Raw genomic sequence first — 26,569 nt, 5'->3', positions numbered from 1 at the left:
CCTTCTGCCTCTGTGCAAGAAGCTGCCGTCAGCCTGCTCGCTCTGTGTGGCTGGCTCTCACTTATTCCTGCCAACCTAAACAGCATCCAGTAACCCAGCTGGTCGGCTCTTGTCCCTGCACGCAGAGACAGTGAATCTTGCTGGACAACTCTGTCCTGATGGGCGTGGTGGCACATGCCTGTAATTCCAGCCCTGGGGAGGCTGAGACAGGAGGATCTCTGGGAGTTCAAGGTCATCCTGGACTACATAGTGAGTTAAAGGGCAGCCTGAACTGCTAGGGCCATCCTGTCTCCAAAACACCCTCTGCCCCACCTCAGGGTGTGACTCTCCCTGTCACTGGAGCTCTGATTAGGTGACACCCACCCAAGTGGGTGATAGAGGCCTTGCTGCCCTGCTGAGCAAAAGGAAGCAGGCTGTACCCATAGGAGCAAACGCTGTGCTGCCCTGCCTTGCCCTGCGCCAGGCTGCGTGGGCCCCAGCTGAGGAATGAGGTGAGGACCCACTTGGGAATCGAGGCCCGGTCCTGGGGGTGGTCAGGAGCTGGTGCAGCGTTGCATTCTCACGGAGCCCGGGTGGTGGCTGCGCAGGCTGTGCTGTTCAGCTGCTTGTGCACCGAGTGTCTGGCTCGCTGCGGACCTGGTGCTGCCCCCTGTTCTGTTCTGCACACATCTGTGCAGACTGGCAGCAGAAAAGCGGTTTCACAAGGCAGCTTTTTCCCGAGTCTTTTCAACCAGAAAGCATTGTTTCTCTGGGCTCGGGAGCTTTCCTGTGGAATTCCCCCACCATGTCTGGATGGTGGCAGCAGCGAGATTGAGGAGCTGAGTCTCAGTGCAGAGTGGTGTCCCGCGGGCAGGCTGGCCCAGCCCTCAGGGCTCCTAAAGTGCAGATTGCTGGGACCTGTGCTCTGGGAGCTTTTTGGTTTGGTTTGAAGAGGTTCAAGAGCTTCTCTTCTCTTCTCTTCTCTTCTCTTCTCTTCTCTTCTCTTCTCTTCTCTTCTCTTCTCTTCTCTCTCTCCTCTTCTCTTCACACAGGCCCTTACTGTTTGGCCCAGGCTGGCCTCAAGCTCGAGGTGACCCTGCTGCCTCAGTCTCCAGAGCGCCAGGGTTACTGGTCCAGCTGGTCGCGCGTAGTTGATTCTAATCAGCATCGTTCGCTTCCAGTCCTCGTAGATGTGTTCCTAGTTTTGTGGATGTGGCTTCTAAACCCTGAGGCCTCGCGGGAGCAGCAGTCCCTCATATGCTCCTGGCCATTCGCTGCCCGCTGTGCTGAGCAGCCATGCATGACGCCTCTGGTCTGCATCCAGAAGTCTTGCTTGCCTAGGCCAGAAAGGACAGTGACCGCACCAGGCACCGGCGAACCCAGACAGCTGGAAACTCACTTTCCCCTCCCCTTCCAGTCATCAGGATGGTGCTGAAATTAGGTTTGAAGGGCAGAGGAGCTTAGGTTGCCCACAGCCTCCAGAGCCCCGAAGGGCAGGTGTTGTACACCTTGATTCCACCACCCTCAGAAGCGGAGACACCTTGCTTGGGTTGGGAGGCCAGGATGGTGAGGTGGTTCAGTTGCATCGTACTTCTCTGTAACTGACAGCACCTGCATGTGCTTTCTGTTGAAGCAGCTCCGGACCAGCCCCGGGGGAACCCAGGGATCCTGACCTCAGCCTCGTAGACCCGCCTTCGGACGAGGATGAGGTCATCAACAGCTCCGATGAGGAAGACGGTGGATCTGGGTCGAGTAAAGGGGAGCCTGAGCCACTGGAAGAAAAGCAGGTACATGGTGATAACTAATTATTCCTACTCTGTGCTTGTTGGCCTGTCACCGTGCTTGTGTGTTTTGTTGTGTTGTGTTTGTTTGTAAGTGGTGTTTTTAAAAGCAGTCCTTGGATACATATATGTGAATCCCAGCACTTGGGAGGCTAAGGCAGGAGGATTGCTGCAAATTTGAGGTCAGCCTGTGCTGCATATCTTACTCTGCCGCAAATAATAAAATAAAATTAGAGCAATGCTTGTGAATAGTGTTCATCCCCATGATGTGGACAGAGTTCCTAGTGATTTGTCTTAAAGCTTGCAAAATATTTTTAAAATGTACACGTAATTCCTGTTGTATGATAGCACCTGAAATGGTATGTTTCCAAGTAAATATTACCTAGAGATTATGATAATGATGATGATGATTAGGTCTTTTTGAAACAGGGTCTCACTCTGCCGGTCACGCTGGCCTTGAACTCACTTGTAGCCCAGGCTGGCCTTGAACTCCCAGTGATCCTCGTAGGCATGCGCCACCACGCCTGGCAATTTGTTATTTTTGAAAAACTGTTTTTACTAATGTCCACTGTTTTTTTTTTTTTAATTTAATTAGTAATGAAAACTCATAGGATTGTTCCTTGTATTGCTGCCAGTTCATAGATTTCTTTGAAGGAAAAGAATGATAAGAATTTCAGATTCAGCCCCATCTTTTTTAGGAACAGAATAAAAATGACAGTTAGTGGAGGAGTTATCATTTGTGTTAAGGCCTTACTTGGGCCACCTGGTGATTATCCTCATTAAGTCTATCAAGTTTACAAAAATGAGACCATTCGTGTAAGAGCAGACCCTCCCCAGGATGGCCTGGTGCGGGCGGTGGTGGTAAAGATTTCCCTCCTTAGGATTCTCAGTGCTCCGCCGAACCTCCCACCCTCTCTGCTGGGGACAAGCACAACAGCATGGAGCACACTGGTCCTCCCGCCAGGCCGTGCCTGCCCCCTCCGACCAGGTGCAGCCAATGCCGTTCTCTTCAGTGTTTTGCTTTCATAGTGACCAGAACACAGTCTTGGAGCTAGACTATCCTGTGTTCCCCTCCACTTCTCAGCCGTGTGATCAGAACATCTTCATTTCTCTTTTCCTGGCTTCCTGGTCTGTAAAAAGAGGAGAGAGCAGGTGGACGCTTCCCTGTGCTCTGAGATCCTTGTGATGGTGGATGACTGCACGCTGCTTAGAACAGTGCCTGACACCACTGGGAGCTCAATAGGGTTATTTGTGTGACCAGATTGAGGAGGCAGGGACATCCAGATGGCTGACCATAAGCTGGGAAACAGCATCCTCAGCCCCTAAGAGATCTCTCTTTCTACCACTAACTAGATGGCTGTGACTGAGATAATGCACAAGTAACACTGCCAGTGCGCAAAGACCGTGGATTCCGCTCTCAGCATAGAAATAAGTCCCTGAAGCAGAAGCTTCCCAAACCAGATAGCTCAGCTGTCAGGAATGTGGGAGGCCGCAGTGAAGCTGGCATCGGCCGGCACCTTCAGGGAGGCTGCTCCCTGCCCTGCTGACTCCCAGCCGCCCGGGCTGCCTGGTCACCGGCCCTGCTTCCTGGTTGTGAGGTGCTGTGCTCGCACTGGTATGTGTTGGGTCTCTTCTAAGGACAGCATTCGGATGCAAGCCCAGTGCAAATTCATGTGGAGCAATTCTGTTTGCACGTAAAGTCACAGTCCATGGTCCTGGGCGGGGAAGGGTCCAGGAGGACACGGGGCTTCTGCAGTTCAGAAAAGTAGATGTGTGTTACTGCATGCTTGTCTTACCGCATGAAGGAAAAGCAAACAGGAGTGAAAAAGTTTATCTCTGCTCAGGTAACCATGGCATTGCGAAGGAGAAGGTCTGCTGGTACCCTCTGTGTGCTGGTGCCTGTTCCTGTGCTGAGGGCGCAGGTGTCATGCTTGGCCATGGCAAGTAGCCTGGGATGGGACCTGACCCAGTGCAGACTCATTACTTGAAAGAAAGGGATTCTGGGCAGGTCAGGTAACCTGCCTTGGAGCCGGGCTGAGATTTCAACCAAAACCTTTGGGCAAAGGAGAACGTCATTCAGGGAAGCTAAACAGTATCTATGGAACCTGTTGGGGTGGGGAAATGAGCCATGCTAATCCCAATCGTCCCCTTTTCAGAAATGGTTTAGTTACGTATTTATCATTGTTTCAATGTTTAATAAATATTGGCTCTAAACATAAAGTATAGTAGCTCCAGGAATGGGGCACATGCCTGTTAACCCAGCACTTGGGAGGCTGAGACAGGAGCATCGCCATAGTTTGAGACCAGCCTGGGTTACATAGGGAGCTCAAAGCCAAGATGAACTACATAGTGAGATGCTGTTTCAAAAAATCAATAATAATAGTAAAAGCAGTAATAATAAAAAGTAAAATTGAAGTATATCCATTCTGTTTTTTGCAGTTAGAATATTTGTTCTGTTTACCTTCTCTGTATATTTGCTTGTTTGTTCTTTTTCAAGTCTCTATTTTTAAATTTAATTGAATTGAAAACCTTTTTTAGATAGGGTCTCACCTTATAATTCAGGCTGGCCTTGAAGTCATTATGTAGCCTAGGCTGGCCTCGAATATGAGGTGATTTTCCCATGCTAGCCTCCTGAGTGGGGAGATAGGGCATGTGCCACCATGCCCGGCTTTTAAATCTTCTTTATAAAATAGCTCATCACCTATTCTCTCATGAATAGTGGAGTGAAAAACTGAAGCGAGTATTGTCTCTTAGGTATTAATCATTCTGTGCCTCATATTTGGGGTAGCTTATTAATGATAAAGAGACGCGTTAGATCGGGCTGAATAGTAACGTTCTTTGTTTATTACAAATCTAGAGTAGGACGGAAGAGAGCTCTCAACAATGCTATTAAAAAGGATAGGTAAGTTTCACTGGGCCTTAGTAGTAAAGATCTGAGAAGATAACACAGTAGTTTGCAAAGCTCCACTGTTGTCAGAAGGTCAGAGCATGAAAGTGGGTTTCAGATCAAAGGTTCTGTTTTGCAAAGCTGGACTGTTTTGGGACTTGTTTGATTTGTTTTATGACCTTGACAAATAACTTCATGTATTTATGAGTCATGTTTCAGCTTCTACAGCATTGTGCTTTTTGGGAGATGCTGTTATTTAACAGGCAGGCTGCTTTGAAATGTGATATAATTTGAGTGGGGATTTTATTAACTGAGAAGTTGAGATGCCAAATATGGCCTCTCTTGAGGGTTTACAGAGAAGTGTTTTTCCACTGTTTGACTTTGTCAGAATCGGTTTCTATTTTGACTCACTGTGTATTGTAGGCTAGCCTGGTGCTCGCTATGTAGCCCAGGTTTGCCTGGAACTCTTGGTGATCCTCCTGCCTCAGCCTCTGGAGTGCTGGGATCACAGGTGTGGGCCCACCATGCCCAGATAGATCATTAGTCTTACCGGTTTTCTGTTTTTAAGGTGCCTGACCTTTTGTCCACTGTGAAAATTGTTTTGATCCATTGATTCATTTTCTGATAATTATCCTTTATTTAGCTGTTTAGTTTTCCTACTTGAAAAGGACAGATAAGTACATAGATTCTCAGAACTTTGAAGTCAGAGCAGGCCTTACCATCTAATTCAACCCACTAGTTAAGTTTGTGCCTGCGGTTTTCATGTGGTACAGCACGTGTGCAAAGTGATGCACTCCATCCTTGATTCTGTGGTGGTGCCGGTTGTCTTGTGCATGTCTGCTGGCTCCTGAGTAGTAACTGCACTGTGGATTGGGCACCAAGCTGTGTGCCGAAGGACGCAGGGTGGGCAAAGCATCGGCTGGAGAGAATGAGGGCATTTGCGCCAGTGAACAGAGCCCACTCAGTGAGTTAGGTCCTGTGAATACTGTGTGCACAAGAGACCTGTCTGTCTTTGGGAGTGCCAGGATACAAGTATGAAGGCAGCTTCTGTCACAAGTAAACCTTTGCTTGCCACCTTCAAGGATACCTTGAAACCCGGCAGGCAGAAGTCCTTGGGAAGCTGGGCGTGGTGGCACATGCTTAGAAACTCTGCACCAGGAGGCTGAGGCAGGAGGAGTGCTGCCACTCCAAGCTAGTCTGAGCTACACAGCAAGACCCTGTCTTCCCCAGCCCTCAAAAAAGAATTGCACTATGTACACAGATTGTGTTATTGTACAGATAAGAGTTGTTCAGGTTATTGTCTTCAAAAAATAAGAGTGTACCTTTAGTATAAATAGTTAGAGGCCTTTTAATATCTTCTGCAAGTTAATTTTTGTGGGTTAATGAGAGTTTTGAAAGCAAACCCTAGGCAATTGCATTTCTTTTGTTTTGGGTACCAAGACCTCATGCTTGCCAGGCAGGCGCTGTGCCACTGAACTAAATCCCTGGCCCTGTATTTCTTTGGAAAGACGCTTCAGTTAAGTAAATAAACTGCCAAGGCAGCCTTCGCTGCATGCTGGGGGCCATCGCAGAAGCAGGCTGAATAAGTGTGCCTGGTTTTTCTGCAGTGCCGTGGTCGGAATCCAAGGCCTCCAAGGCTAGGCAAATGCTGTACTGCTGAGCCACATCCTTGGCCAGACAACAGCAGGCCAGGAGGATCCTGTGTCTAAGGTAGCTTCATAAGCCCTATGACTCCCTGTCATTCATAGTGGTCAGCATATTCAAAGCTTTATGCTTTAGGCTTTGTTTTGAGACAGGGTCCTGTTACGCACACAGCCCAGGCTGGCTTGGACTCACATCGATCCTCCTGCCTCAGTCTCTTGAGTGCTGGGAATCCAGGGTACGCCACCACACCCAGGCTAGGGGATTGTTTCCTTGAGCCTGGCAATCTGGTATACAGGTGATTGTCAGGTTGTTTAGACTGATCCAAGACTGTGAAATGCTTTGCTTTTGCAACGTCTTTCCTGATACACATTTTGGCCAGTTGTGATCTTTTTCTCCTAAACACAGCAGCAGAGTTCTCCTTATATGTAGATATTTGTGTGTTTGCTGTGCTACCTGTATTCATTCTGGACGGCTGCGGCTGTTCCTTTACTCTCCTCCTGTAGCACCCATTTCCTGGCGGCATCCCAGACTCCAGATTAGAGTCTCAAGAGTCACCCGGGACTGTGACATCGAGAACGCGCCTGGTGGTCTAATCTATCTTGTCGTCAGGCTCCGCCGCCCAGCAGCCAGTCAGTTGGCAGCAGAGCTGTTTTCTCTTAGTAACTTTGCTATCCAGTGTGGGAATGTAGTTTCCTCACTTCAGAGACTACAGTGACGGAACAGAGATGGTGCTGAGTCCTTCCTTTTGGAAAGGATCTCAGAATAACAGGAAGGATCAAAAATGCAAGTCCGTCCTAGGGTCTGTTAGGAGACAGCAGGAATTCCAAATGCAATTTGGAAGCAAGGCATGCCATCCCATAGCAGTGTGTAAAGGTTTCAGTTTAACATGTTTGGCAAGACCTGTATTTTGTCATTTTCGTTTTATAGCTATTGTGTAGGTCTGAAGTTGTATCTTGTGAGGCATTTCCTTAGTAATTAATTGCATCAAGCAACTTTGCATATGCTTATTTTGGCCATTTTAATATATTCCTTGGTGAAATATCTACCTCTCTCTCTGTCTCTCTGTTTCTCTCTCTCTCTCTCTCTCTCTCTCTCTCTCTCTCTCTCTCTTTCTCTCTCTCTCCTCTCACCCTCCCTCTCTCTCCCTCTCTATTTTGGAGGCAGGATCTTACTATGTAGTTCAGGCTGGCCTAGAACACACTGTATAGTCCAAGGCTGGCCTCGAATTCCTGGCCATCTTCATGCCTCAGCCTCCCGAGTGCTCAGATTACAGGCATGTGCTATCACACCTGGCTTCCTTTTCTCATTTTTAACTGAGTTGTTTGAGTTCTGTGGAGTTATCAGAGTTTTTTCTATATTTTAGGTATTCATACTTTTTCGAGAATCATTATGTAGGCAAATGGCAAATTAGCAGCAGGCTGAGATCAGTCAGAATGGCTGTCATCCTCAGAATACCAAAACAGTTCTGGGCCTCGTGACCCACGCCTGTAATCCCAGCACCCTGAGACAGGAGGATCGCTATGAGCTGGCCAGCCTGGACACACAGTCAGCTATCTCAAGGCCAGTTTGAACTACATAGGGAGACCCTGTCTCAAAAACAAGACAACAACAACAAAAAAGGAACGCAATGAATGCTTATGAGGATGCCAGGAAAGATCTTTCTGCACTCCTAGGGCAACATGGTCAGCACAGCCCCTGCGGAAGTCAGTGGGGGCCCGCAGAAGACCAAGCTTAGAGCCACTGTGTGATCAGCTGTGCCGCTCCTTGGTGCAACCCACAGCATTGAAGTCAGCGTGATTATTGTGGCACAACTCACAGGAGACAGGAGGTGGACCCCATCTAGGTGCCCCTTGATGGGCGCATGGAGCAAGGAAATGTGGTTCCTGTCCTCAGTGGAGCATTTATTTAGCCACAGGGAAAGACAGAATTCTGTCACTTGCAAGAAATGAATTGGAAAGACACATGTCACACACGCTATGTCATACACAGAGTCCACGAAAGGTGCCGGGAGAGACTGTAATTAGACAAGAGGAAAGGATGAGGTGTCAGGCAGGAATAGCCATGGGCAGGAGCAAATCTGGGCTTTGGAATCTTCCAGAAATGTGGAAGTAGAGGGGGGTGGGGCGAAGGGATGGTGAAACTGTGCAGGTGCGAATCTGCCAAAGTGAAACCCACTCATCTGCATAACCAGTTTTTAAAAAGTGTGGAAAAACAAAAAAGAATCCAGATGTGCAGATGTTTCCTCCTGCCTGTGTCTTTGTCACCTGTCACAGAGGAGCCTGGCTTCTCCCTAGAGGAAGCGTAGATTTCTGAGTAGTTACCCTGCCCCCCATTCCCTCCGACCTGGTCCTTGTGGAGCAGTATCTCAAAGAAGAAGGGGGAGAGTTGAGCAGCCTTCCCTGAGGCGAGGCCAGGCGAGGTGCATGTGGAGAAGCAGGGAAAGGAAGGGCCAGAAGCCAGCCCAGTAGGGTTCCTTCTTGGTGGTGTGGGAGAGGGAACCCAGGGCTGCATTTCCAGCCCCTTCATCTGTCTCTAATATTACAATGTACACAGGATTTTATAAGCATGAAACTGTAACCACAAATGACGGAGAGCAACTCATTTCAATAGCAAAGCATTGATTTGCTAATTATTTTTTTCAAAACAACTATTATCCAATTGTGTGTGTGCACACTCACATGTAATCTTGGTTATTAGTGCAGGACTGATACATGATCTGTAAATCCAGCTGTGCTCAAAACTACTTCTTAAGGACTTTAAGCTGTGTGTAGTTTCTTTCTTTCCATAAATGTGATCCTGCTGTCCCAGGCTCCCAGAATGCCAAGGTTACAGACTCCTACTGTGATTCCTGGCTACATACCCAGCTTTCAGAACGTGACTTTGGAAGCATAGGGGCTGAGCTCCAGAAGGGCCTGGGGCTACCCTTCACTGTTGCTACTTATTCTCCAAAGTCCTGTGTCATGATTTATCTCTCATCTAATTCTCTAGGTTTGCCTTTGTGGTGTTTTTGTTTTGTTTTTTATCGGTATCAGGGATCGAACTCATGACTGCATGCTTACAAAGCATGTGCTTATGTTGCTGAGCTAAATCCCCAGCCCCCTTTGTGGTGTTTTGTAGTATGAATTATGTGCTATGAGGAAACTTCCAAAAGGATCAGAGCTAAAATTCTCGTAGTCATCTCTGTTATTGTTTTATGAGTTTATGATATTTTTTTTGAGACAGGGTCTCACTATGTAGTTTTTCAGGCTGACCTTGAGCCCGCTGCCATTCTCCTGCTTCAGCCTCCTCAGTGCTGGGATGATGCGTTTGCACCACCATGCCTGGCTTGAGTTCATGCTTCTTTAATGTGCTCTTCTCGGCAGGAGGAAGGCACTGGTGTGAAGAGCAAAGTCCATCACATCGCAGAGGAGATCATGAGCTCCGAGAAAGTGTGAGTCCCTGCCCTGCAGTTGCCACGCCTGCTTCTCCCCGCCGCCGGCTCATTTCAAACATTTCTCTCATTGCTGTTTCCTACAGGTTTGTGGATGTGTTAAAACTGTTGCATATTGTAAGTATGCACTGATATTTTCTTCATGTCTAAGACTGTCCTCTTTCGTACTCTTATACCAAGAGATTTCAGCATAACAAACTTAATTAGATGTGTATGTTTTCTGCCACTTGGTTATATTTTTAAATTCATATATATAGGTAAATAAACATTTTGTAAAATATATTTTGTATATGTAGATACATCCCTATGGCCTCTGAAAAGTAAGGCTTTATCTTCAGTGTCCCTAATCTTTCTACCCTCATAAAAGTTTATACATCTTTCTTTCTTTCTTTCTTTCTTTCTTTCTTTCTTTCTTTCTTTCTTTTTCTTTCTTTCTTCCTTTCTTCCTTCCTTCCTTCCTTCCTTCCTTCCTTTCTCTCTCTCTCTCTCTCTCTCTCTCTCTCTCTTTCTTTCTGTTGGTTTTTTAGTGCTGGAGACCAAACCCAGGTTCTTATGCCTGTTAAACACACACTCTACTCTGAGCTATGCCCCTAGCCCTCGAAATAACAAATGTAAAAATCCCCATGTCCTCGGACATTTGCAGAAAGTATCTGCTGTCAGTAGAATCTTGCACTGGCCACGTGGAAAGCATATCCTTATTATTGTTCAAAACTGCTTTCTTCTTAGTCAGATGTGGTGGTGCAGGTCTGTAATCCCAGCACTCAGGAAGCTAAAGCAGGAGGATTGCCTTGAGTTTGAGGTCATCCTGGGCTGCATAGCAAGACTCTGTCTCAAAAAAAAGAAAAAAATCATAAAGATCATCTACTTCAAATGTCCATTTCTGGGAGCCACTTGAATAAGAAGAAAAAAGTTTTTGTTTTGTTTTTTTTTAGACAGTGTCTCATTATATAGCCTTGAACTTGTGCCAATCCTCCTGCCTTAGTCTCCCAGGTGCTGTAGAGCCAACTTGTTTAAGTGGCATATAATCATCAGCTTGTGCAGACCTGCTGGGGAGCAGTTCCGCGTGTCTGACTACATGCTCGCTTTTCCCAGGCACCCTGTCCTGGCAGGTGTCTGCAAGTTCCAGAGACCCTGGCAGTTAGAGGGCCTGGGTGCTGCTTTCCTCCAGTTCTCCCTCGGAAAGATACTGAGACTTAACAAAAGGCAGGGGAAGGCTTGGGGAACAATGCAAAGAGAGACTGCAGTAAAATTGTATGGTATAATTACAGATATCATAAATGAAACTCAACTGCTGAGAAACAAGTCTCACGAAATACCTTTTGTCTCTGCAAAAAGAGAGCAATTATTTTTCTCCTTTCTTTAATACCTGCGAACATAGAAAGCTAGTTACACTTCAGTGTGATTCACATTTTCCAGATGATTCCCCTGCACTTTTTACTTGGTCCACCAGGAATAAAGGGGCCTGTTTCCTGGGAGAGAAATCTCTGGTTTTGGAAATATTTTCTTAGAAATTCTTTCACATTGCTGATTAGCTTTAAAAAAAATATTTCCCTGTGAATGGTTCCTCATATTAACTCTTGACTCTACTGGTAAGTTCTTTCTTATAATTCTTTATTAAATGTTAACATCGTATTTTACCACCCAGACAGGTTTGTTAAGCTTTGGCAAGCTTGCTGGGCTTTGTCATTTCGAACAAATAGATGACTTCTCAATATAAACTACTGTATATTTGCTGTTGCCCCCTCGATAGCCCCACGAGTCTTAGACAGCGGATAGAATGAAATAAGACCCTGCGAGGTGGGGTCATTTCGGTTCTCTTGCTTACTTTCCAAGGCAAATGGCTGTACCGTGCATGTAAACAGCCATAAGCCTGTCACTTACACTGCTGGTGGCATGTGTGCAGCACGCCATGATCACACTCTTCATGAGGACTTGGGAGCGTGTGTAACACATCTGACGCCTTCTCACTTCCCCTTCCCCTCACCTCCCTCCATCTCTTGGTCCCCTTTCCATTTACAAAAGATCTGTCCCTCTGCTTCCTGTTATCAGGTGTATTAAATAGGAAGAGTTTTTTCCTTCATTTATCTCGTGGATTTGGAGGTTGATCCCAAAGCTTTAACTGTTCCAGGCAGTACCCCTTAGTGACCTCCCCGGCCCTAATTAGTGTGAAGTTCTAAAGGAATATTTGGAAAGGGAACGATTAGAGCCCTAGGGGGTTTTTTAAGGCAAAAATGGGCTGGTTGAGTAGTACTCACTATGCAGCAGTTACCACTTCCTGTAGGTAGAGACATATGTCTCCTTGAAACTTTGAGACTCATCAGATCCATAGAGCTAGAGGTAAGTCTGTTACCAAGAAGAATATCATTATATTGTAAAAACATTACTTGTCAGATGAATAAAAGGCTTCCTTGGTTCTCATGTTTCCCATCTCCAAATCCCATCCTTTTCTGACCGTGCCCTGGGTCGCATGTGCCGTGGCATTAACATTTGCCCTGACTTGGGGACAGAGCCCTCTTCCAGGTACTGTGGCTGTGCTCCCTGTCACTGGCTTGTCAGCAGCTTCCTCTGGGAGCACTGAATGACGACACTTGCAGCCTGGGTGTTTCCTGCCCTGCTTTACTCCCAAGCTCCCAGGGAGTGGTGGATCTTTGTTGCTATTTTGAAACACACACACACACACACTGTGTAGTTTGGGCTGACTTTGGACTCACTGCGTAGTCTAGGCTGGCTTTGAACTCAAAGTGATCCTCCTGCCTCGGTGTCCTGAATGCTGGGATTACAGGTGTGCACCACTACTCCTAGTGGAATTGGGGATCTTAAATGATGTTTGTTACTATTTAAGTTTCCAAATCTTTTAATTAAGTGAAATGGCCTTCTTTTGAGTGCTGCATCTCTGGTAGTATATTGTATGGTGACATTCTACAACTCAGCTACTTTAATCCTCATACAAACTCTACCAAAGAGAGTTGTTTCTGTTTTGCAGTGAACAAAAGTAAGCTAGCTATTGAAAATAACCCACTACTAAATGCCAATGCCAGTCTTTTAATTTAAAAATTTTATTATGTTTCCCCTTCTTTATTAGCATATGTTTGTGATACATCATAAATACATTCATCTTGGGGAAAAGCCAGCCTTTGAAATCTGGCCTGTCTGAGCTTTTGCACTTAATGATTGTGTAAAAATAAATTTGTTTTTCTAGTATTGGGAATTGGACCCAGAGCCTTCACCTTGAGCTATGTACCCAGCCCTTTGAAAAATTTTTTTATGTTGAGACAGGATCCCACTAAGTCACTTGATTCCCATGGCTGGGCTTGGGAACTGGTACTGTTCTGGTACTGAACTTGGTACTGTCATCCTCCTGCCTCAGCCTCTCAGTGAGGAGGGATTGTGGGCAGGCACTGCCACACCCAGCTAAAAATCATTGCTCCAAACCCTGCCTTGCTCTACAGGATCTGGTGTGTGTCGGGGCACATCAGCTTGTTTTCAGAGTTCTTTCAGTCACCCAGGAAGCCAGTGGAAGTCTAGGGAGGGGAAGGGCAGGGACGGTGAAAAGAGTGAAGATGTGTCTCGTACGAGGACCAGCTCCCCTGAGGGATATAGCCAGTGTGGACGAAAGCACGTTTTAGCCGGAGATGAAGCCCGCTTTGGTTGCCCGGGTTTGTGACGGTAACTGCTGGTCAGCGACTAGACGCGGTTGGGAGTGAGAGAAAGGTGTGTTTTCAGGCGTGTTTCACAGCTTGCCACTGATGCTGCTGGACCACCTAAGCTAAGTGTCCATGCAGCAATGGGAGGGGGGTAACTTCGCTGGGGAGATACTTTTACTTAAAAACTGGAGCCTGACTGTTAGGAGGTGCCCTTCCCCCCGCTTTGACCTCGCCCTTTCCCACTCATTTCTGTGCAAACATTTATCACGGCACTTTGGCCTCAGCAGCCGCCTTGCTCTGTATCATAGGAAGTGATTCTCATTGAGCCCTTATCTGTCCCCGTGTCCGCCCCTGTCTGTCCCTGTGTCCATGTGGACCTGTAATTCACTGTGCATTGACAGTGGCTCTGTGACGCCCGAGGTCGGGAGTCCTCTGGGTCGGCTGGTGGCAGAGTCACCTTCTCTGGCTCTGAGTGGAGAGCCCGACCCCAGTGCTCAAGGCTGGCTACCGGGTGCTGCGGTGCCTCAACTGCTGGCATGCGGTTGCTTTTCATTGATTTATGCTTGGGGCTTCCCCGAGTGTTCAGAGTGGGTGAGGCTTTGGCTTCTTCTGGTTCTTATTTATGGTGGGGGTGGGATTAGTACAGACAGCAAGCCAGGTGTGGTGTCACATGCTTGCAGTCCCATGCCGGGGAAGTTAAGTCAGGAGGATCACTGCGAATTCAAGACCAGCCCAGAGAGAACCTGTCTCAAAATAATAATAATGTTAGGATGTGCCTCATCATTCAGACACCCGTTTCGGTCTGTAAAATCCCAGCTTAAACAAACGTCTGGTTGCTGGGACCAGAAACTATAGCGTAGGTGGTTCAGTTCTGCTGCAGACCATGGTGGGGTTCATATAGGACGGAAAGGAGCAGCTCCAGCCTAGATCCACGGCCCCTGTAGCTTTCCTGGCTTTTCACTCTCTCTCCTGCACCGTGCATTTTAACCACCCAGCTTCTCCAGCGTGAAAAGCAAGCTTTGGATCTAATTCTGAAGTGCTAGTCCTGCTGTCTGGCATCCACACTGACTTAGTCAAGGAAGTGTTAATGAATTCTTCTGCTCCAAAATAGCTTTGCTTCTGGCTCGGAAGTATCATCACACCTTCCCAAATTATGCTGGCTCTTAACATTTAGAAGAGTAATCATCCTTATTGTAAGAAAATAATAAAGATGTTAACCAGGCATGATGGTGCACACATATAATCCCTATACTCTGGGAGGCTGAGTCAGGAGGATTGTAACTTTGGGCTTAGCTTGTGCAATTTAGCAATTTAGTGAGACCCTACCTGAAAATGAAAAAAAGGGGGAGGGAGATAAGGACGCAGCTTAGGACAAAGGCACTGAACCTGACCCCCAGTATCACACACACACACACACACACCCACACACAAAAGTGACCTCTCTCTAGTGGCACCACTTTTTGGCACTGACTGAGGCTGGTGAAGAGCTGAGAAGTTTCAAAGCCTGGTGCAGCCTCTGCGGGATCCTTGAAACCTGCTGCCACTCCTCTGATGGGGAATCCAGAGGATAAACCAGGCACAGAGGGGGGTGGGGCCTGGTGCCCAGGAGGAAGGGACCTGTGGGCCGAGCCCAGGGCAGCTGCTCCCTGTGCTGGTACCGGACCTCAGGCTTCTCAGTGCCCAGCATGCACTGCACTGCTGAGTGCACCCAACACTGCTTCCGTTTTCAGAAGGTGCAGGGAAAGCCAGTGTTGGCCACAGGAGAAAGGATGATGACGGACACTTGGTGCTGATCTTTATTAGGATGCGTGCACCTGCCATAGGCTTGGGGACCCTGTGTTGCTGTTTTGGAGACTGGCTTTCACTTGTGGTTCAGGATGACCTGGAACTTAGCAATCTTCCTACCTCAGCCTCCAGAGTGCTGGGATGATGCAGCTCACTGTGGCACAGAAGTTGGCCCAGGTTCCAGCATGGCAAGCGGGAATTTGGAGCCAGGGGCAGAGAGGGAATCCCGTAGCTGGTGCCCAGAGAAACATCGGCAGGAAAGCAACTGCGGCTCAGCCGGTGAAGCCTGCAGGCAAGATTCCTGCTGAGGACGGGTCAGGCTGAGCAGGTGTCACCCACTGATGGTTAAGGAGGCAGTGGGCTCAGATGCGAGGGCCAGGATGTTCCTATGATTTTGCAGGAAGTGCTCCAGACCTAAGAAAGGCTCAAGAACCTGATGAGTTTGTTCAAGCAAACTGTCAAGTACTTGTCAGAATATCTAACCATCTGGGTCTCATGAATAAATGCTGTCTGCATTACCATGGTTTTAGAGCTGGGCGCATGGTGCATGCCTGTAATCCCAGCACTTTGGAGGCTGAGCCAAGAGAATCACTGAGTTTGAGGCCAGCCTTGGAGCACAGTTAGGCGGCAGCTTGCTCACACTGGATCAGTCTCAGAGTTCCTCAGCTGCCAACATCATCGTCGTCGTCACAGCGCAGGAAACACCTTCTAACCAGAAACCAGAAGTCCTGCTTGCTTTTGCTGCTGGAAGACAGAGTAGGCTGGGCTGTGTTTTGCTGAGCAAGGAGTTCTTGTGTTCAGTGTCATGAATCACCAGGCTGGTTTTTAAAAATTGCCGAAGATGTTTAATTGTGGTGCTCTGAATACCCTCGCAGGCTGGGGGCTCCTTGGGAGTGTGTCCCACGCCTCTGCCTGGTGGCCTTCCCAGGGTTTCTGGATGTCTTCAGCAGCTCCACTTGTGCTGGTGAATGTGGGTGTAGAGGGTATAGAAGCGAGTTGTTGGGGATGGCACTGCTGGTATCCTGGGTTTCTGGAAGTGTGTCGCGTGGATTTCTGGGTTACAGCTGATGCGAGCTGTAAATTCTTGGTAAATTGTATGCCAATTAGTTACTGGTACTAGAAGTTTCTTAGTTACTGGTGTAAATAGTGTGTTTCTTTGGGCTGATGGGACTATTAAACCAGTAAAGGTGCTTCTGAGTCATGAGCGAGAGTTCTCAGCACTTGTTAAGAGGAACTGACTTTAAAATAGTTTTGAAAGAGTCCCTTGTCTGTAATCCCAGCACTCTGGAGACTGAGGCAAGAGAATTACTGAGTTCGAGGCCAGCCTGGGCTATATAATAAGTTCAATTTCAGCCTGAACTGTGTAGGGAAACCCTGTCCCAAAAAGACAAAAAAAAAGAAAAGTCCCTTTGTAAACCTGGCCTGCCAGCACTTGGGAGGCTGAGGCAAGTGGGGTTCCTGTGAGTTTGAGGCCTGCCTGGGTTGCATGGTGAGTTGAAGGCCAGCCTGCACCACCTACTGAGACTGTCTCAAATAAAGAAGAAATAGAGGAGAAATTGCCATACTTTAGGAAAGGAATGCGTTTTTGTAATTTTAAATTGTACCTGATGGTTTTTTAAAATCATACCGGTTTGTGTGTGTGTGTGTGTGTGTGTGTGTGTGTGTGTGTGTGTGTGTGTAAGGGGTGCGGGAGGGAAGAGCCTCTGGTTTGGACTGAGGGAAGGCAGTGGGAGAGGAAACCTAGAGAGAATAATTTTCTCCAACCTTTGCTTTCTGGGGGACAAGCCTTTGTCTTTGGCTCTTCCGCAGCTGAACAGATCCACTATTGTTTCACTAGCATCTTGCACTCAGCCCCAGGGGACAGGGAAATCCAGGCAAAGTTTTATCTGCTCCTCCTGGAGTGCTGGGCAGGCACTGCTGATCTACATTAAACCAGGGCGATGTTCAGAGAAATTGTTCCTCTGAAAAGTGTAAATCCTAGTGAACTGATCAGGAGGTTGGCTAGAGGGAGACAGGAGAATTTCACGTCCACAGTGACTGTGGTGTTGCTGCTGCGTGCTGCACGCATTGCAGAAAGTTTCCGTTCAGTCCCTAATTAGGGTGTGCAAAGTGCCGCCCACACAAGGAGAGAACCAAACTGAGGCGGCTGAGGGAACCCAGTCAGTCTGGGGCAAGGGCCTAGCACAGGACTGAATAGCAACCCCGCACTTCCCTGCTGATCCCTCACCTAGAATGTGCCAGTTGTTGGGGAAGTGATTGGGGACAGTGGGACACTTGTTTGTTTTTTAGAGACAGGGTCTCATACAGTGATTCTCCTGCCTCAGCCTCCTAAGCGCTGGGGTTGCAAGTATGCACCACCACACCTGGCTTACAAAGAGACTCTTAGATACTGAGAAAATTGGCCAAAATCTTCTGAGAACTTTTAAAATAGATGAATGTGTTTATACGATGCTATTAGAATAACTTTGAAGTCTACAGTTAGAATACAATTTCCAGATACCTTCATTGTGTAATTGCTAAGTTTGAGGATCAAATGAAAGTGTTTAAGAACAATGTGATGGTCTGTTTCAAAATCAGAGATCCAGGGGCTGGGGATTTAGCTCAGTGGCATAAGCACCTGCTTTGCAATCAGGCGGTCATGAGTTCGATCCCTGGTACTGATAAAAAGAAAAAAAAATCAAAATCAGAGATTCCCCCTATGAAGTTCTTCAGAATTTCCTGTTTACGTGAGTGGGGAAGGAGGAAGCAGGCACTCAGGTCACATCGCCTGCAGTGAGTGTCATTAAAGGGGAGAGGACCTGGGAGGAAGCTCTTCCCGAGTCTGTGTGTGTGTGCATGCACGTGTGTGCACAGTTTTCCTCCTCTGCATTCCCACAGGACTTTCGGGATGCCGTGGCCCATGCTTCCAGGCAACTGGGGAAGCCCGTGATTGAAGACCGGGTCCTGAATCAAATCTTGTACTACCTGCCCCAGCTCTACGAGCTCAACCGAGATCTCCTGAGTGAACTGGAGGAAAGAATGTCTAACTGGTAAAAAACGTGGGATGAGTTTCGAGATTTCCCAGAGTTTTCTGTTTCAGGCGAAACCCGAAGGGCCTCACCTGTGACAGGAGGTCTGTTGAGCTGTTTCCATCCATTGAGCTCTCTCGGCACTTCTCTGTAGGCTGGGGTGTGTGCGTTTGTGTGTTGGAGATTGAACTCAAGGCCTTGAATGTGCTAGGCAAGCGCTCTACCACTAAACTCCATTCCTAGCTCGAGATTACTCGAGTTTGGTTTTATTTTTAGTTAGTTAGTTTGTTTATTTTGAGACTGGCCTCACAATGTACTTGAGGCTGCATGGAAATCGTGTTATAGCCCAGGCTGGCCTCAGTCCTCCAGCCTCAGCCTCCTGAGTGCTGGGATTACAGGCCTGCACCTCCACACCCAGCCTGGTGGTTTTTTTTAGGTTCTGATTGTGCTGAAGAGTGAGTGGGCTGGAGGGGAAAGAATAGAAGGAAGCAGGGAGGCCAGATCCTAAGGCAGGCAGAGCCCAGCCACACCATGCGGGGAAGGGGCGGGTGACGAGGGGCCAGGCCGCGTCCTGCGGGAGAGAGGGACAAAGGTGAGCCCGCGGCCTAGCCAAGCAGCTGCTTGATGCTGGAGGTGGTCCGGACACATTAACCACTCTCCTTTTATGTGTGTGTGTCTGCTTTCTCTTCATAGGACCGAGCAACAAAGAATTGCTGATATCTTTGTAAAGAAGGGCCCCTATCTGAAAATGTACTCCACATACATCAAAGAATTTGATAAAAACATAGCTTTGCTGGATGAGCAATGCAAGAAAAACTCGGGTTTTGCTGCTGTTGTGAGAGAATTTGAGGTATCCACAGCTGTTCAACTTTTCTTCCTTCTTTTTCTTAAGCTTTAATATAGTTGGCACTCATTGTAAACAGAGCTCGCTAACAAAAATGTGTTAATATATAATCCCCTCTTCTGGGTGAGGGGCCACAGGCTACTTGGGGGGATGAGGCAGGAGAATCAAGCTTGAGGCAGAACAATTTAGTGAGATCCTATTTCAAAATAAAACTTTAAAAAAGGACCGAGGATGCAGCTTAGTGCTCCTCAGGTTCCTGGGGTGAGGATGAAGAATTTGACCACATCAGTCAGTAACGAAATAATGCGCCACACTGAACTCTGAAACTCACTGGGTTTCAGTGGACTATTTTAATTTGGGACTTTTTGAAAATTGTGATGAAATACACGTAATGCAACTTGACATTTTAGTCTTTGTTTGTTTGTTTGTTTTTGAGCCAAGGTCTTGCTGTGTAGCCCAGGCTAGCCTTGAACTCATAGCAATTCTCTTGCCTCAGCCCCCCGAGTGTTGGGACTGTGGGTGTGCACACCCAAGCCCACTTTATAGTGGGTTCTTTTTCCTGTTTTTCCTCTCCTCTGGTGCTTTTACGTTATCAAAAAAGGCAGCGTGATGTAGTTGGGGCAACTGATGATGGACTGAGGATTTGGTTGATGTGCGGCCAGTTGTAGTGCTTCTTTGGCATCCACAGGAGATCCAGAAGACAAAAGAGTTAGCACTCGGTAATGGTGCTCGTATGGAGTCCATCTGCCTTCCTGTCTTTCTTCTTTCCCTGCCCTTCACCTCCCTTTTGCTGTCTCTGTCTATCTGTCTGTCTGTCTCTCTTATTCTCTTTTCCCCCCTCTCCCTTCTCCCTTCCCTTCTTTCTCTTGTGCTGGAGTTCAAACCTGACAAGCATTCTGTCATAGAACTATATACCTCTAGCCTTGAAGATACGTTCATAACACATTAACCCAGATAACATAATGGGACCTTGTCTCAAAGTTTTGGAGGTTTTCTTTTTTGTTTGTTTGTTTGTTTGTTTTGTATTTTATTTTATTTTATTTTATTTTTGAGACAGCCTGTCTATATAGTTCAGGCTGGCCTTGAACTCACTGTCACTGTGTAGTCCAGGCTGGCCTCAAATTCCCAGCAATCCTCCTGCCTTGGCCTCTTAAGTGCTGGGATTATAGGTGTACGCAACCATACCCAGCACAGTAAAGGTTTTAAAAAGAGCTGGGGATGTAGTTTGCTCAGTGGAACAATGCTTGCCTAAGATGCTGAAGACCCCGGTTTTAATCCCCCATGTTCCAAAGAAGGAAACTGTGGCATCAGAATGTGGTTGGAAGCCTGTGGAGGGTGAGAGGGTGCCCGCCTGTAAGCCCAGCATTGGGAAGGCTGAAGCTGGAGGATCACCTGGAATTTGAAGCCAACCTGAACTACACAGTGGGACTCTGTCTCCAGAAAGCAAAACGAAACAAAAATAAAACAGTTAAAAATATAAACGCCACCATTTATGGCGATGCCTTTTATTTTCAGATGAGCCCTCGCTGCGCCAACCTGGCCCTCAAGCACTACTTGCTCAAGCTGGTCCAGAGGATCCCGCAGTACCGGCTGCTGCTGACAGGTGGGCCTGGCCCCAGGTCCACCCCTGTTGGACCTCTGTCCCGAGACCTCTGCGTGTGGGTGTTTGCAGCCCCGTGGCTTTCAGGGCTCTGACGGTCCCCGCATGTCCTTACCCTAGGCATCCCTACCTGCTTCCCTTTCTCCATCCCAGCCTCACCGTGTGTCATTCCTCACTAATGTTATTCATCCCTAGAAGGTGTTTTCCCAACTGCTTGAGAATGGGCTTTGGGAGCTGGCCGTGGTAGCACACACCTGTAATCGCAGCCCTGGGGAGGCTGAGGCAGCAGAGTCTTGGACAGTTCTGAGAGTCTGTGAGAGTTCAAAGCCAGCCTAAACCACATGGTGGGACCCTGTTTTATTTATTCATTTTTTCAACTTATTAAAGGTAGTAAAATCCAACAAAACAAGACAGAACAAAGCCAATTAAAACCATGCAGCAAAACTGGGTACAAAATTTCAAAGCAGGAGAACAACAATAGCTACCATAGTATATCTTATTATGTTCACCATAGTTGTCCATTCTGTCAGGTATAGCAAAATTAAACCAAAAACAAAACATAATAATATCAATCAAAACAGAATGTTGAATAGAGCAAAACAATCAGAAAAAGGCAAAACAGTAAGAACAGTATTGGATTTCAAAGACAAGACAGAAGGAAATCCCCCATATTTGCTCTATTGCATGCTGTCATCCTTCCAATAGATGCTCAGACTGTTGGCGCCAGGCCTGCAAAACCAACCCACCAATAGAAGCATTTAGTTACCTTCTGTACCTTAGTTGCTATCAACTCAGCCTGTCCTCCAAACCAGCCGGGTGGTTGGCAGGGGGACACGTAGGTAGGGTTTGATTCTCAGCCTGTGTGCCAGTGGGCTCATGGGATGATGTGCTATCTTACCTTTTTCTCCCTGGAACCCGTGTGGCTTACAAGAAAGTTCTGCCTTACCAGAACTAGCCAGTTGATTTCTTGGCCTATGGTTGGGGCCATGCATGAATTGACCAAGCATGGCCAATTCTTGGGGGATGGGGGGAGGGAGACCCTATTTTAAAAAAACCCCAGCACCTTCAGAGGACCACTGCTGGGCACACAGTGCATGCATCTTAGTCCCACTGCTTGGGAGTCTGATGCAGAAGCATAGCTTGAGCCCCAAATTTGAGAAGAGCCTCGGTGACACAGACTTGGTCTCAAGGAAAAGGTGGGAAGGAATCACCTGCTCAGAGGCTGCACTGCCTGTTAGCAGGGCAGGCAAGTGGGCCGGCTGCCCTCCTCCAAGGGTTGCTAAGGGCGAGTGGGCCCTGGTGAGGAGCAGTGTTTGTTGGTGTGAGGTTTCTTTCGCTCACAGTGAGCTCTAAATTAAGAGTGAGCTGCTATTAGCAGCAGTAGTAGCTGTATTCTTTTTTTTTTTTTTTTTTTTTTTTTTTGCAAGATTTCAGAGCTATCTGTCTAGTCTACCACTGTAATAATTTAAAAAGTCTGTAATTCCAGGAGGCTGAGGCAAGAGGATTGCAAGTTGCAGGCCAGCCTGGGCAATTTCGTTTGACCAGGTCTCAAAATAAAAGCCGGGCGCGGTGACCTTGCCTGTAATCCCAGCACTAGGAAAGTTGAAGCAGGAGATCACTACAAGTTCAAGGACAGCGTGGGGTACAAAGGGAGTTCAAGGCTAGTTTGAATTACATACACATCAAGACACCATCCCAAAACAAAAAAAGAAAAAGGACTCGAGGTGTAGCTCTGGTCTAGAGTTCTGGCTCTGTGTGTGTGTGTGTGTGTGTGTGTGTGTGGTAGGCCCTGGGTTTGATTCTTGGCAATGTAAAAATAAAAATAAGCACATAAAAAAGAAAAACAGTAGTGATAAAAAAGCAAGCAAGGAAGGAGTGTGAAGGCTGTGCTTGGAGCAGGGCTCATGATGTACTCAGACTTCTGTTCACCAGTCCCCGGGGCCGCACACACCACAGTGTCCTCTCTCTGATGAGGTGACAGCAGTACAGGGGACCTGGTGCCCCAGGGGAGCTGGTCACCTGGTGTTGGCACCAAGCATCATCCTGGTGTTGGTACTGAGCCCGAGGCAGGGCCCATCGAATGCCTGCCCGGGCACTGGTCAGCACCTCCAGCAGATGCTCAGAGCATGCAAAGCCACAGCAGCTCTTAGCCGATGTGCAGCTCACTGTAAGAAACTAAGCAGGGGTAGGAAATGATTTTTATTTGGGGGTTCTTTGTGTGTGAGTAGGGGTTTTTGTGGGGAGGGGTTCAGGCTGGCCTTGAACTCACTGTGTGGCCCAGTGTGGCCTCAAACTCCTGGTGATCCGCCTGCCTCAGCCTCCCGAGTGCTGGGGTTTCAGGTGTGCACCACATCGCCCCTCCCCTCCCTTCTCTTGGAATCCACCTCTGCTGTCTCCCATTCTTGTGACCTGTAGCTTCGGTGTCATGTGCATGAAATATTTATGTGGTTCCTGGTAAACTTGCTAATATTTATGTCATTTAAAATAATGGCTCCTTAATTTGATTATAAACTCAAGGCCAGGGAGTGCATCTCGTATCTTATTCTTCCATCCTGTCTTCCCCACCAAAATAGCTGGAGGAGGTTTAGATACCATGAAGCGGTCCGAAAAATACTTTTAGTTGGTTTTATTCCAAGGTAAAACATCTTGTTAGCCCAGTAGTCTTCAGCCAAAGGAACCACACTGAGCCAAAGCATTTCAGAGGTGTGAGTCGCAGCGCCTTAGAGATGACGTCTTCTAAGTGAAACAAGGGCTGCCTGCCAGGGCTACACAGACAGCATTCACTGTGCAGTCACGGTCCTGCCTGTCACTCTCAGACAGGAGGGCTTGAGCACTCAGGCTCTGTCTCCTATTTCTGTTTAAAATTCGATTTTCCAGTCCTCAGTGTTGTGGTGTTCTGGCCGCTCCCTGCTCTGAGGGGTTCTCTCTGCTGCTGCCGCTGCCTAACTCCTGTGTGTGTGCCCAGAATCCAGGCAGGTGGACTGAGTCTTGGGCTTCGTGTGTTTGAATATATTCATGCAGTAATGGGTCCTGCCTTTGGGTGAATAAGCACCGTGGCTCAGTTCTGCTGCAGCCTTGCAAGCTGAGTCCTTTTAGTTCCACTTTGGAGTTGGAAGTGATTCTAGCCCACACAGTCCACAGGGGCAGCGGACGGAGCCAGGGAGGCTCCTGCCGGATGCAGCGCCCCTAGTTTGTGCTCCCTGGCTTCTTGGAAGGGCGGTGGAGGGCCATGGCAATGGGGACTGCTGAGTAAGATGGAGCTTTTGGAACTGTTTTAGAGAATTCCAGGTAGAAATTCCCAGTGGCAGCAGCTCTTGCTCAAACAACTGCTGTCTCACAATAGTCTCTTTCTGGATAAATGTGGTTTTTATCCGGTGTTCTCCTGAGGCTGTCTTCTTTCATCAGAGTCTTCTTTCATCAAGAAACCTTGCAGCTAAATTATTACTTTGTTTTTGTGGTTGTTTTTGAGGCAGGGTACTACTGTGTTTGTCATCCAGGCTGGCCTTAACCTCATGGTGCCACTTAGGCTGCCCTGGAACTCAGCGCACCACCATGCCCTGCTCAAAGTGGTGTTTTGATTTTTTTTTTTAAGGTTTTTGCCTTTTTCCAGAAGACTTATTTCTATCCAATTCTAACTAAATTCTGTGGGTAGAGGTGCTGGGATGTATAGTTTAGTGGTAAAGCATTTGTGTGGCTTGCTTGGGTTTGATTCCTAGCATCATCAAAAATTTTTTTTTTAAATTGGTACTGGGGATCGAACTCACAACTGCCTGCTTGCAAGGCAGATGCTTATACCGCTGAGCTAAATCCCCAGCCCCATCATCAAATTATTTAACTCACGGTAGTGTTTTTTCTTTCTTTTCTTTTCTTCTTCTTTTTTTTTGTCTTTTTGAGACAGGGTCTCACCGTGCAGTTCAGGCTGATCTTGAACTCACTGTTTAGCTCAGGCTGGTCTCAGTAATTCCCCTGCCTCAGCCTCCTGAGTGCTGGGATTATAGGTGTGCACCACCATGCCCAGCTTCATGGTAATATTTCCGAAAGGTCAACTCACAATAAGACCTAATGAATGCATACCACTGTATGTGCAGTTAAGGAAAACAAAAGCTAGTGATTTCTTGAGCCTAAAAGCTTATTATGGCTTTTAATTCTATCGTGGCTACTCTGCCAGAGAATCAGCCAAGCACCAAGCCACGCTGCTGTAGAAGCAGTGGGTTCGTGGGTTACAGTGCTGCTCTCCTCAACACACGCGCTTTCTTTGTGTCTCCAGCCCAGGGTCTGGCGTAGGTCCTGGCCCAGGGCAGCTGCGAGCTTAGGAAATGGAAAGCTACTGCTCTTGAGGAAGCAGGGAATCCTCCTGTTGTGCCCCACCCAACCCTGCCCCAGTGCCTGACATGTGGTCAGAGCCATAAATAACAATTAAAAGTGACAGCATTCTTCCAGTCCCCAAGCACAGAGCAGAGAGCAGGACTGAAATCTTTCTCCTTCCCCATAGCCTCCTAGTGGGGTCTGCACCCCGCCCTCCAGCGCCCCCTTTCCAGCCCCCAATGCCCCTGGCGCCTGTCCTGCTTCTTTGCCTCAGACCCCAGCCCACACCAACTCTTAGCCATGTGCTCCTCACCAGTGCATCCTCTCCTCGAGCCCCAGTCCCCAGCATGTGACAGCCTGATGTCTCCACCAGGGACACAGGCACACTGTGCTTGTTAGGGAAGCTGCAAACTTGTGTATCCGCAGCCCAGAGACAGAGCACAGCGCATGGCTGAGAAGTACCTGAGCTGAGGATCAAAGCCAGAGCCTTCACACTGAGCTCTGCCCCAGCCCTTTCTTAGTTTAGACACATTTTAGCAAAACTTCTCCTGCCTCTTCCTCTTAGAGTGTAGAGTATAAGTGTGCACCGCCACACCCTACCTGTCTTTCTTTCATGGATCTTTCACTCAAGTACTAATGTGGGCCACCCTGGCCTCTGGCAGGCGACCCAGCACGGCCCTCCCTGTGGGTCCTGTCGTATTGCTGAGCTCTTTTTGTTTCCCGAGCATGTGCTGAGCTTTTGTTCTATGACGAATCTTTTGCTGGCCTGGCTATTCCCTGAGGCTGTTGTGTCTCCCCCAGTAGACTGTAAACCCATCTAAGTCGGAGGCAGACTTCATGCAAGGGGCAGCCACCATGATGTTTCCCACTTAGAGGGTGACCATCTGGCCACTGTGTTTATAAAGTTCACCTTTTCCCCTGAAGACAGGGAATCTTTTATAGACATAAAAATATGTAAGTAATATAAAGTAAAATCCCCTTCTGCCATCCTGAAATGACTTCCATAGATCCTTCAGATGTTTTCGTCTCACCCCGTGTTCTATACCGTAAATTTTCTTCTCAGTAGGAATCCTTGCCTGTGTGAAAAGCTTTACACTGGTATTGAAGCAAGTTCAGTCAGTCAGGATCACAGCAGAGGAAGTATATTGAAGTATAATTTAAAAATTCCTCTGATAAACCTTTTCCACTTCTAGGTTTAGGGGGAACACACCAGTCCTTTGAACTTTGAATGGGTAGTGTCTTTGATCTAGTTCAAAATATTTGTGTTGCGTTAAGAGTTGCTTTAACACTCTGTTATATGACTCTCTCCTGTAGACTTTGCCTTGTGTCTGAGGCAGTATTAACTCCCTGGAGGTTTTAGGAATCCACAATTTCCCTTGTAGCTCAAAAGTATGATATTAAACCATCTGTGGCGGTGTACAGAAGCTATAAAGTTGGCCCTGGAAGAAGTTTTTAAGGTTTTTACCAAGGCACTGTGGTGCATGTGTTTCTTCAGTGCAGCATTAAGTAAGAACCTGGTGGCCGGTCTGATAAGGAACATGATTTTGCAATCGTGGTGACAGGATGTATTTTGGGGTCTGCCACAGTGATGCCATGATGTTATACCACCCTGCATCCCCTGCTGCCTGCCTTCTTGATGTAAGCGGCCCCACCCTAGCTCCA

At 47.6% G+C, this 26,569-nt stretch overlaps 1 protein-coding gene across 6 annotated transcripts in view; it reads left to right on the top strand.

Moving 5' to 3' along the window:
• Positions 1-26,569, top strand: part of Fgd6 (FYVE, RhoGEF and PH domain containing 6) — a 102,033-nt gene that overhangs the window by 45,498 nt on the left and 29,966 nt on the right. For 5 of the 6 annotated variants that reach the window (XR_010049437.1, XR_010049438.1, XM_063255314.1 and 2 more), the window contains exons 3-8: positions 1,613-1,766; positions 9,654-9,721; positions 9,808-9,838; positions 18,028-18,179; positions 18,852-19,008; positions 20,518-20,605. Coding sequence is in view for 4 of the 6 variants with exons in the window: in XM_063255314.1 (XP_063111384.1) it covers positions 1,613-1,766; positions 9,654-9,721; positions 9,808-9,838; positions 18,028-18,179; positions 18,852-19,008; positions 20,518-20,605 (650 nt within the window). In the remaining 2 variants the exon portion in view is untranslated. The remainder of the gene's footprint in view (positions 1-1,612; positions 1,767-9,653; positions 9,722-9,807; positions 9,839-18,027; positions 18,180-18,851; positions 19,009-20,517; positions 20,606-26,569) is intronic. The other variant, XM_063255313.1, reaches the window with a different exon arrangement.

This window comes from Cavia porcellus, unplaced genomic scaffold (genome assembly GCF_034190915.1).
Source record: "Cavia porcellus strain 051 isolate PalLab524CR breed Dunkin Hartley unplaced genomic scaffold, mCavPor4.1 scaffold_8, whole genome shotgun sequence".
In the NCBI taxonomy this organism is placed as follows: Eukaryota; Metazoa; Chordata; class Mammalia; order Rodentia; family Caviidae; genus Cavia; species Cavia porcellus.
The sequence above is the reverse complement of the archived record's forward strand: the minus strand, read 5'-3'. Positions and strand labels throughout refer to the sequence as shown.